The 12,850-nt window shown below is 41.7% G+C and overlaps 1 protein-coding gene across 1 annotated transcript in view; it reads left to right on the top strand.

Annotated features, from left to right (window-relative positions):
• Positions 1-12,850, top strand: part of DTD1 (D-aminoacyl-tRNA deacylase 1) — a 211,890-nt gene that overhangs the window by 54,596 nt on the left and 144,444 nt on the right. Inside the window, exon 4 of the mRNA XM_075338104.1 lies at positions 5,404-5,501. Within this exon, the coding sequence (XP_075194219.1) occupies positions 5,404-5,501 (98 nt within the window). The remainder of the gene's footprint in view (positions 1-5,403; positions 5,502-12,850) is intronic.

The raw sequence follows: 12,850 nt of genomic DNA, 5'->3' as shown, positions 1-12,850 counted from the left end.
TTCCGCAGGGAAATCCGCATTATTTCCGATGCAGAAAAAACGCAGCGTGGGCACAGCAATTCCCAAATGCCATAGAAATGGCTGGGGAGTAGCTGTGCTGCAGATTGTTGAAAAATCCGCGGAATGTCCGCGAAAAATCCGCGGCAAATTCCGCGCATTTTCCGCAGCGTGGGCACATAGCCTAAGGATCGGCTCACATTTATTCTGTGCTCTACGCTTAGCTCTTACATCAGGGTTTACGTGTAGATCTCTGAAAAACAAGACAAAATTGCCACCGGAAAATTCAGTGTAATGAGGCAGATGGAGTCACTTTGAACTCTCGTCTGGTCTGTGGTTCGGGGTTGTCCATCTTTTTACACATCTTTTTAGGCATGCACAAAAGTGCACTCAACAACAGTTTTGTGCACCTTTTGAAAAGAAGAACATCAATGAACAGAAGCTAAATGGAATGTGGAGTAACTCTGCTGCCTCATTAGTGAAATAATCAGTCGGGGATTTCGCCTGAATCACGTATTTCGGAGATGTAGCTGGAAACCTCAATATATATACGTCATAGACCACAGGATAAATGAAAACTGATCCAAAATACCACAAGTTGCTACCAATAGCATTCAACTTAATCCACAAAAAACACAAGTCCCCACTCAGGTCCGTCATTTGTTAATGGAAATATATGTGGCTATCACGTTACTGGTAGTACAAAAGCTCTGGAAAACGCTATGGCTTCCCACCCCAAAAGGAAATCAAGCAAAAACTAATAGGCCACTTTCTTATGAACCCCACAATGTGCCTGAATTACAATTAACGTCCACATATTTGGAATTGTTGTGAGGAAAGCCTGCCTAATTTACGGGGTGTGTGTCTCCAGACGCCTGAGCCAGGCACAGTCTACCAGCATTACAATGTACTAAGGACTTATTTTCTATTTTTAATTCTGCAACATTCACTGCATTTGACTCCATGGGTGTTTTCCACAGACAAAATTATTACTACACCCATAAATTAATTCCCAGATGGGTATAATTTCCAAAATGTAGTCACTTAAGGGGGTTTCTGCTTTTCTGGCACTTAGGGGCTATGCAAATGGAGTCTGCAAACTATTTTAGGAATATCTGTGCTTCAAAAGTGAAATGGCGCTTCTTCCATCCTGAGTCCTGTGGCGGATGGAGCCAAACAGTACTGTACAGGCACATGTGGGGTATTGCCACGTTCAGGAGAAGTTGTGTAAGGCTAGGTTCACATTTCCGTTGTTTTGCATCAGTCACATGCATTGCTTGACGCTTGCGTTGTACAACGGGTGACAAGAATTGGAATTCATTGTCACGAGAAAGCGGATTCCATTGTAAAACTAGTGATCATTCACAATAGCCGGCTGTCGGCTTTTGAAAGCGATCAGCTGATCGCCCAGTGGCCGGCTTCTGTGAATGATCAGCTGATCGGCCAGCTATTGTGAACGATCAGCTGATCGCTCGCATAAGCCGGTGGCCGGCTATTGTGAATGATCAGCTGATCGCTCTCATAAGCTGGCCGCTTGCTTTTGAGAGCAATCAGCTGATCGCCCGGCGGCCAGATTCTGTGAGCAATCAGCTGATCTCCCGGCCGCCGGCTTTTGAGAGTGATCAGTCGCTCTCAAAAGCAGGCGGCCGGGAGATCAGCTGATCGCTCTTGTAAGCCGGCGGCTGGGAGATCAGCTGATCGCTCACAGAAGCCGGCCGCCGGGTGATCAGCTGATCGTTCGGCAGCCGAGAGAGAGACATTCATTTGTTTGATTAAACACAAGTTTTGAGTATGCGCAGTGAAAACATAAGAATTACGCTGCTCAAAAAGCTTACATGCTGCGTTCCTGCCGCCCGACGGTCAGTCGTTCCACGACTGATCAGTCGGGCGGCGGATGCAACGCAAGGGCATCAGTCGCAATCCGCCGCTCATACAAGTTTATGAGAAACAACGGATTGCGTTGTTTATCAGAGCGGCGGATTGTGACTGATCATAAACAACGGAAATGTGAATCTAGCCTAAGACATTATGCAGTCTATTTTATCTATTCCTCTTGTGAAAATTGGAAATCTGGGCATAAAACAACATTTTAGTAGTAAAAATATAATTATTTTTTCTTCACCACCCAATAGTATAAAATTTTGTGACACACCTGTGGTGTCAATATGTTCACTGCATCCCTAGATGAATTCATTGAGAGGGGCAGTTTGTAAAATAGGGTCTCTTGTGGGGAGTATCTGCTGTTCAGGCACCTCAGAGGCTTTGCCAATGTGACATGGCAGCCGCAAACCATTCCAACTAAATCTGCACTCCAATATGGCACTCTTTCCCTCCTTCACTTTGTACTGTGCCTCAAAAGTAGTAGTTGCTGATTACATGGATGGTATTGGCGCAGGAAAAATTACTCAACAAACTGAGTTGTCCATTTTTTTCTTATAAACCCTTGTAAAAATTAAAAACTTGGAGCTAAAAGAACATTTTAGTGAAATACAAAAAAATTCTTTCTTCACTGCTCAGTGTTATAAAATTCAGTTACACATCTGTAGTGTCAATATGCTCACTGCACCCCTATGTTAATTAATTACGGGGTGTAATTTGTAAAATGGGGTCACTTATGGGGGACTTGCTTTGCTGCATTGTCTGGGGCCCTGCCAATGTGACATGGCACACCCAAACCATTCCGGCTAAATATAACTACAATATGCCGCTCCTTCCCTTCTGAGCTTTGCATTGTGGCTCAAATGTAATTTTAGACCACATATGGGGTATTAGTTGGCAAACTCAGGAGAAATTGTGTAATAAATTGTTCTGTCCATTTTCTCCGATTACCCTTTTTGAAATTTTGGGGCCAAAGCAATATTTTAGTGGAAAAAAATTGTAATTTGTTATTTCGACAGCTCAATGTTATACAGTGCCATGAATCACCTAAGGGTTAAAATTGCTCACTACACCCAAAGATGAATTCCTTGAGAGGTATAGTTTTCAGAATTTGTTCACTTGTGGAAAGTTTCTGCTGTTTTGGCATGTCAGGGCCTACTCAAATGTGACATGGCGTATACAATCTGTTCTAGCCAAAACGGCGCTCCAAAATTCAAATAACACTCCTTCCCTTCTGAGCCCTGCCATGCACCCAAACATTAGTTTTTCACCACTTATGGGGACTCCCTGTACTCCGAAGAAACAGCACAACAAATTGCATGGTCCTCGTGTTACCCTTGTGAAAATGAACAAATTTAGGGTTTAAATGTTTTTTTTAATTTTCACAACTTTATAAACTTCTGTGAATAACCTGTGGGTTTAAGGTGCACACCACATCAGACACATCACTGCTATCTATTCCAATCAATTTTACGCTCCAAAATTCAAATAGCACTCCTTCCCTTCCAGGCCCTGCCATGCCCCTAAACAGTAATTTTCCACCAGATATGGGCTATGTCTGTTCTCAGGAGAAATTGCACAACAAAAAAAAATGTTTAAAAAAATTATGCTGATGTAAAGACTGCTGTGTAGAACATAAAAAAACACTTACCGTAAATACTAACCTAGGAAGTCGCTCCGGTGCAGACTGGTCAAATGGGTGGTACGGTTCTCCGGGACCGGCGCCTCCTCTTTTTTCCATCTTGGTCTTCCTTATTCTGAAGCCTGGGTGCATGATGCGTCCTACGTCATACACACTCGCCGGCACTGAGGTCCTGCGCAGGCGCACTTTGATCTGCTCAAGGCAGGTTAAATTATTGTAGTGCGCCTGCGCAGAACTTCAATACTGGCCTGTGTGCATGACGTAGGACGCATCATGCACGCCGGCTTCAGAAATAGACCAAGATGGCTTAAAGAGGAGGCGCCGACACCTGAGAATGGCGCCACCCATTCGACCAGTCTGCATCGGAGCAACCTCCTAGGTGAGTATTATAAAGTGTTTTTTATGTTCTACACAGTGGTCTGGGCTCTTATATACAGCATGTTAGAATGCTGTATATAAGAGCCCACTGGTGGGTGACGCAGCTTATAGACCCCAAATCTTTAAGTGGCTTTAAGCCACTTTGTAACCAGTGTGGCAGTATGCTTCAGGTGATTGTTCATTTGGAAGACCCATTTCCACCCAAACTAATGTCTTGAGATGTTGCTATTATTGCCACATAATCTCCTTTCCTCTTGATGCCATCTATTTTGTGAAGTGCACTACTCCTTGCTGTAGCACTTGCTCCTTGCACTACTCCCACAACATGATGCTGTCACCCCTGTGTTTCACAGTTGGGAAATTTTTAGGCTTCAAAGCTTCTCCCTTTTTCCACCAAATGTAATGATGGTTGTTATAGTTGTTATGGCAAAACAGTTCAATTTTAGTTTTTCGACAGACCACAGGACATGTTTCCAAAATTTAAGAGTTTTATTCCTGTGTGCATTTGCAAACATCAATCTATCTTTTTTTTTGTTTCTTTTGGACTACTGGCTCCTGCCTGACAGAGTGGCTTTTCAGCCCATGTTGATACAGTACTCGTTTCACTGTGCATAACGACACAATCTTACCAGCTTCCGCCAGCATCTTCACAAGGTCTTTTTGCTTTTGTTCTTGGGTTGTTATGCACGTCTGACCAAAGCACGTTCATCTCTGGTACACAGAACCTGTCTCTTTCCTGAGTTGGAATGATGGCTGGAAATGTATATCTTGTTTGTACTTGCATATTATAATTGTTCATACAGATGAACGAGGCACCTTCAGATATCTGAAAATTGCACCCAAGGATGAAATAGACTTGTGCAAGTCCACAATTCTCTTCCTGAGATCTTGGCTGACCTATTAATGTCTCTCTCTCTCGCTCTCTGTTTATTCTGTTTTCATGTCAGATAGTGAGAAAACATGCAGATGTGTCTTTTTAGATTTTGTATGTAAGATTCTGGTTTCAACTGTACATGACTCATGTTTCATAAATTTACTGTAGTAAAATGGTAACATCACTACTTATATCATGTAGCTGGAGTGCAGCACAGATTCATCTCAACTAAAAGCCGAGATTATTTGATCAGGAAAAGAACACAATTTACAGGATATTTCATAACTTTCCAAAATTAAAAAAATATTAATCACATACTGCACTGAACCGCTATACCCAAATTATTATATATTTTAGGGGTCGAAGTTGGTCCATTTTATTCCAACTCCGACTCCACCAAAATGGAAACAGACTCCGACTCCACAGCCCTGGTGGCCAGCTCACATAGAATGGGCATACACCTCATATACCTTAAAGGAGTTGTATGAAATTAACTTCTTCTGCATGCTACTGACTAGTATATCTGGAATCCTGATTAAAATATAAAGTACGGTACTTACTATACTTGTGATAATGGTTGTTACCTAAGAACATATGATGAGCAGTTGTTCTTTTTTTTTTTTTCTTATTATAGATGGCAAATTTGGAGCTTATATGCAAGTGCACATACAAAATGATGGCCCTGTTACAATAGAGTTGGAGCCTCCAGCCTCAACCGCTGATACAAAACATGTGAGTAACCGGCTAGGAATAAAGGTAAAGACTAGGATATAAGTAGAGCACTGCACCCTGTCTGCCATGTGGAGATGAATACAGCACCTGTCAATCACCACCCTTACGGTTGACGGAAGGAGAATTGCTCTGCTCAGAAATTCACTGCATTTGGTTTATTCATTTAGTGCACCTTTTTTTTGGCTACTAAGGGTATACAGTATATCTACAGCTGTAATAGGCCAAGACATTAAAGTGAACCTGTCAGGTGTAATATACACCCAGACCCACGATCAGTCCTGGGTGCATATTGCTAATCGTTGCCTAACTATCCCTGTAGACACTAGCATAAATAAAGAGATACTTAGAAAAAGTATTTCTAAAGATCTTTTATCTTATGCTAATGAGCGTGGGGACTAGTCCCAAGGGTTTTTCTCCCATTAGCTAGTCGGCCCACATACCATGTTAACACATCCCTGTAGGCGTACTAACATACTAATGAATACGCAGCTTCACCACACACACACCTCACTGTTCATGGTGGCCGGCGGTCGATGGATGCGCACTTGGCATGATCTGGAGTCCTCAGCACTTCCGGTCATGCGCACTGTACCTCACTAAAGCCAAGAAGCTTACACCCGGCATCAGTGAGGTACAGTGCGCATGATCGGAAGCCTCGGGTACTCCGGATCATACGCACTGCGCATCCATCCTCCGCCAGCCACCATGAACAGTGAGGTATGTGCATATTCATTAGTATGTTAGTATGCCCACAGGGGAGTGCTAGCATTGTATGTGGGCCGACTAGCTAAGGGGAGAAATGCCTTTTGGGACTAGTCCCCACGCTCATTATTATAAGATAAAAGATCTTTAGAAATCTAGGGATTTGGTGTGAACAAAGCTCCCAAGTTGCCACTGGTGAACATTAAACGACCTGTGGTCAGATAACCAGTTAGATTTTTTTACATCCCAAGGCTACATTTACTACTCATGGTCATGGGTATGATCTAATTTATAATGTGTAATCGTAACAATACCTGCTGTTGGTGAATGGACATACTGACTAGTTGTTATCTGAGCTGTGATGCAATCATCAAAATAACTACACATATACACAAACCATCAGAGTTTCTATAATTTGAAAAACACATGTCTCAAGGAAGCCTTAATTAGTTGATGTGACAGTGTGTAATAATCGCGTTGGCTAGACAGTACAAATACCAATTAGATGTTTACTGACTCCACAGCCCTGAGCTTTCCTCATTTGTGCCTGAAAGTCATGTTTTTATCAGGCTCAGTTCACATTTTGTCTGGGTGGCATAGATCAAGAGGACTCTCCGACATATACTTAAAGGGTTTGGACCAGGTATAGACGTTATCCTCAGATATCTCCAGCAGTATCATACAGAATGAATGGATTGGAGGTGCGTATGCTCAGCTACCCTTTCATTCAGACCAGGTATTGCCTCATGGTATACTTCTTTGCCCTCTCTGTATAAGAATCACAGTCTGATGGACTTTTGTTTGTTGTATATTAAAAATAGGTATACTGATGTACAGTATAAAAACCAAAAAGAGTTTGAGAGATTAGAGGCTACCTTGCAACAAACTGTTGAAAAATTACAGTGCTTTATCAAAGAAAAGAAACCTAGCCAATTCACTCGAGACCTCTCAGAATTTAAAGATAGGGGATCATATAATGGCGAGATTCCCTGAAGTATTCTCTTCTGAAGGTGAACAATCTGACAGTAGGGGTGAGTATATAATTTCAAACAGTCTAGACGTGGAAAAAATTACACAAGGTCACCCAAAGGGCAACTGTGAAAGATCTATACGCCCCAAAACTCATAAAGGTTTTGTAGATCAGGAACCTTCTTCCCCTGGGGGATACAGAATTCAGACCAGATCCACAAAACGTGGAACTAACTCATCAGGTTACTGCAACATCTAATATTGAGCACATTATCAACCTCTCCTCCCATAAACCACTGACTACTAGATGTCGTTCATCTAGGTACCTATCCTTTGTTCCCATCACTTATTTAATGCTTTCAAATGGCTTGAAGATCGAAGTCTCTTTGCCCATAAGCTCTAATGGAGTAAGTTGTACAGAGATTTCAAAAAACAATGACAGGAGCTCGATCTCCAAGAATGTGATTTTTTTTATTTTTTCTGCACTAAAAACAAATCATGGAACAGGGGCAATGTGAAAAGGGTAAAAATCCATTCACTGATCTTAAGAAGAGAAATATCAAGTCTCCCCCACTAAATGATATGACCTATATTGATCTATTTGCGGAACGTACCACTGCCAGGCTCAAAAATTTGGAGAGAATATCACAGGAATTTACTGGATTTGGAAATTTCTCACCTCATCTGTTCCAGGCTACTTATTCTTAAACATCTAAAAACACTGTTCCAATTAAGCTAGCGAACAAGACAGGAAACCTGGAAATTCTGGATAATAATTATTATCAAAAGCTGTGTCTAGAAATCATGAGAGATTAGAAATACTACAAGAAGCTAAACTATCATCCTGTTCCAGATTTCATGATGCCTTGCACACAGACAAAAAGCACCCGGTGCCAGAGGCAGCAGAACAACCACAAAACATCTTTGAACTTCTACCATATTTGACTGTAGGTACTGTGTTCTTTTCTTTGTAGGCCTCAGTCTGTTTTCGGTAAACCGTAGAATGATGTGCTTTACCAAAAGCTCTATCTTGGTTTCCTCTGTCCACAAGATGCTTTCACAGAAATATTTTGGCTTGTTCATATTCATTTTGGTAAACTGCAGCCTAGCTTTTTTTATTCTCTGTGTCAGCAGTGGGTTTCTCTTGGGTCTCCTGTCATAGTGTTTCATTTCATTAAAATGTCGACAGTGCGCACTGACACTGATGCCTACAAGACAGCTTGAATTTCTTTGGAACTTGTTTGTGACTGCTTATCCACCATCTTGATTATCCTGCGTAGCAATTTTTCTCTGCCACTCACATCCATGAAAATTAACTACAATGTCATGGGTTGTAAACTCCTTTATTTATGTTGCACAGAGTGGATAAAGGAACATCAAGATGGACTTGTAACTTTGAAATTGTTGATATTTGTCAACAATTTTGTTTTTTCTCGAGTCATCAGACAGTTCTCTTCTTATTCTCAATGCTTAGTGTGGCACAGTCAGACACACAATACAAAGATTAAGTCAACTTCTTCCCTTTTTATCTGGTTTCATGTGATTTTCATATTGCCCACACCAGTTGCTTACCATAGGTGAGTTTGAACTAGCTTGAAACAAAGTTGTTTACCCACAACTTTGGAAAGGTGCCAACAATTTTGTCCAACCAACTCATTTTTGGGGTTTTGTTTACAATTCTATCCATTTTGCTTTTTTCCTCTTCTTTTTTTTTTTTTTTTTTTTTTGTGCTGTTCCAAAACACATGTGACTGTAATAATTTTCTGGGAGAAACACTTCATGTTCTGGAACAATTGCAAAAGTGCCAACACTTTCGGCCATAACTGAGTGCGTGTGCGTGCGTGCGTGTGTGTGTGTGTGTGTGTGTGTGTGTGTGTGTGTGTGTGTCTGTGTGTGTGTGTGTGTGTGTGTGTGTGTATATGTTTGTATGCATGTGTGTAGATCTATCTATCTATTTATCTATCTATCTATATAGATATTTTTTTTTAATACAGGTCAAAAGTTTGGACATGCCTGTTCTTGCAGTTGCTTAACTTGTTCTTCTAGAAAGGTGCACGTTGTAGATTTATTCTATATACAGCCCATTGGCATTCTCTCAAGCAACACAAACAGGATATTGTTCCAGAAGTCTTGTGGCTCCTTCAGATGAAAGTTTGCAAACATTAGCCATGGTGCTATGTTCTTTTTAGAAAGAAGCAGCATTCTACTGGCAATCCTTACAAACAAGCCATACTTCTTTAGTCTTTTTCTGACTATACTTTCATGAACTTGAGCGTTTAATTTGCTAACTGAGGCATTTATGGTCTGAGCTTTAACTCTTGGGTTTTCCTGCAATTCCTCTGACATTGAATAGTTTAAACTTGGGATGAATTTGTAGGGATGTCCCTTTCTTGTCAACATTATCAAATGTTTTCCACTTGAATTATCTTTCTCACTGTAGAATGATGAACTCCAAATTGTTTGGAAATGGCATTATAACCCTTTCCAGAATAAGGGTCAGCATCAATTGTTTCTCTAAGATCATTGGTGATTAGTGATGGGTGGACCTGGACTGTAAAAGTCATGACTTGCATGGGTTCAATGGTACCCGAGTGTAGGGCCCGGGCCCGGAGTTCTCAGGGAATTCCAGGTATTGATCCAGATCCGGAACTTGGGCAATACAAAAAATAAAGGAAAAATAAAGAAAAAAATAATAAAGCAAGTGGGCTGTACTTACTGAGTCACTTGCACAGCTGTAACTGCTTTCGCAGCTGCTCATTCACTTCTGGGGCTGCTCATTACCATCATTGCATATGCATTGCTTTCGCCACACACTGGTATTTGTGATTGGTTGCAGCCACATGCGCCCCCACGCTGAGTGACAGCGTGTCTGACACTTCCAGTAACAGACCCTAAGTTTGTGTCTATATCGTACAGTAAAAATAAATTGTTGTAGGGTCCCCACATATTATGATACCCAGCACAGATAAGGCATACAGCTTCAAACTGTAGCCCCCAGTAGTGTGCTTATCTTGGCTGTGTATCAAAATATGAGGAACCACATGCGGCTTTTCTTTTTTAATTATTTAAAAAAATAATTTTTAACAATAGCGTGCGTTCCCCCCCAATTTTGATACCCAGCTATGATAAAGCCTGACAGCTGGGTGCTGGTACTCTCAACCTGGGGATACCCATGGTTATTGGGCCACCCCCAGCCTAAAAATAGCAGCCTACAGCCGCCCAAGATTGCTGCATTCAGTAGATGCAACAGTCCATGCACTTCACCCAGCTCTTCCCGATTGCCCTGGTGCAGTGGTAATTGGGGTAATAAGAGGTTAATGTCAGCTCACAGCCGCCACTAGATTAGTAATGGGAGGCATTTATGAGACCCCCCCCCATTACTAATCTGTAAAGGAAAGTAAATAAACACAAAAACTGAAAAAATCCTTTTCTTTGAAATAAAATACAAAAAAGCACCCGCTTTCACCACTTTATGAACCCCAAAACACACCTTCAGGTCCGACGTAATCCACACATGGTCCCACAACGATATGCACTGAAGGTAATGAGCAGCCCCGGAATTGAATGAGTGGCCTGCAAGCAGTTACAGCCGCGCTGCCACTTAGGTAAGTATAGCCCGCTTGCTACTGTCCCCCTATCCCTTCCACCACCATTTTTAATCGCCGTATTATGGTCCCCATAGACCTATATGGGGACCTGCATTCGGCCAAATAACTGGGATCAATCCCAAGCCGGAATTGTGTTTGTTTTTTTTTTGTTTTTTTTTTGTTTTTTTAAATTCGGTCAGATCCGCCTGTCCCAGTTATCTGTGAGTCCTCCCATCACTATTGTTGATATCTTTCCTCCTTTTGCTCTGTGTATCAGCAAACTGCTAAAAAGGCTGCTTTTATATTGCTGATATACTTGCTGATGAACAATAAAGGGCATGTGATCAGCATCACCTAGCTGCTACTTATCCTTTTAATTTCTATGGACGCTTAAAGGGTGTATTTATTTTTTTACACACTGTATCTGCATTTTTGTTTAGTTTTTGTTAATGTCACTGGGTAATTATCATATGTATATAATTATGATTCAGTTATTATTTCTTAAGAATATAAGGAGTATTAAGGACGTAATGACATAAAAGGACTGGAAACTCCAGAGACAGAGGAGCAGTTACCAGTATAATTACATTACATGGCATAGTCATTGGCTCAGTGGGAAGGAGCAGACGTGTCCTCATTTTACTTTTGTGTCTTTCATCTTCATTAACTCATTGAGTTTTTCATTGCTAATAAATATGACTGCGTCCATGTCCTAACACTCTTCTTCTAAATGTATTTATTTTGGTAGATGCATTTATTTGGGGCTGTGGGTATATATTAAACCTTAACCTGATAATCTCACTTATGCATTATGGTTTATTTTACATTACGTTCTTCCAAATATGTAGTATCTAAAACAAGCTGTACAGTTCCACTTAAGCCTTCGTTGGTTTAATTAACAGTTTTTCCATATTTATTTTAGCTGCATGACCTGTGTGTTTATATATCGCTGTTGTATAGCTGAAATGTGCGGAAAATTTTACTTAGTATTAAAAGTATTCTGTCCTGTGTATTTTTAAACAGTTTATGTTTCTTTTAGAGAGTTCTTACTTTTTTATATTTTCATTTATTCCATATAAGTGTATTCAACGATCACATATTGTCAATGCAATATAGTTACCAGCAGAGGGCAGCAGTGGTACACATTGGTTTTTATTATATGTTATTCTTCAGACTACAGGGAAATCCACTGAACCATTGGTCCTCTGACAATGATATTCGACTTTTGCAAAATATTCAGGTTGTGCTACTCAACTGCTGTGAGCACCCTTAAGGGGGCTTTTCACGCTACGACATCGCTAATGCGAACTCGTTGGGGTCACGGAATTTGTGACGCACATCCGGCCGCATTAGCGATGCTGTTGCGTGTGACACCTATGAGCGATTTTGCATCGTTGCAAAAACGTGCAAAATCGCTCATCGGTGACATGGGGGTCCATTCTTAAAAATCGTTACTGCAGCAGTAACGAGGTTGTTCCTCGTTCTTGCGGCAGCACACATCGCTCCGTGTGACACCACAGGAACGAGGAACCTCACCTTACCTGCCTCCCGGCCGCAATGCAAAAGGAAGGAGGTGGGCGGGATGTTACGTCCCGCTCATCTCCGCCCCTCCGCTTCTATTGGGCGGCGGTTCAGTGATGCAGCTGTGAAGTCGCTGTGACGCTGAACGAACCGCCCCCTTAGAAAGGAGGCGGTTCTCCAGTCACAGCGACGTCGCCGGGCAGGTAAGTAGTGTGACGGGTCTGGGTGATGTTGTGCGGCACGGCAGCGATTTGCCCGTGTTGCACAATAGATGGGGGCGGGTACCCACGCTAGCGATATCGGTACCGATATCGCAGTGTGTAAAGCGGCCTTTAGTTTTTTTTTTTTTGTTTTTTTTTTACTGAGTGCAACCCCTTCTCTAATACAATATTTCCCATGTTGAATACAAACACCGTATACTCACCTCGGGTGCCAGCGCTGTTCCAGCATTGTCGGTAATGATTCTCCCATGGCTCACGTGACTTTGTCACATGAGCTTTGCAGCCAATCAGCAGCCACCAATGGGCTTCTTCACTCACTTCTTTCTCACAACACTGACAGGTGGAAGAA

Source organism: Anomaloglossus baeobatrachus, chromosome 3, assembly GCF_048569485.1.
Source record: "Anomaloglossus baeobatrachus isolate aAnoBae1 chromosome 3, aAnoBae1.hap1, whole genome shotgun sequence".
Lineage (NCBI taxonomy): Eukaryota > Metazoa > Chordata > Amphibia > Anura > Aromobatidae > Anomaloglossus > Anomaloglossus baeobatrachus.
Note: the sequence above shows the minus strand (reverse complement) of the source record. Positions and strands in the feature narration are given on the sequence as shown.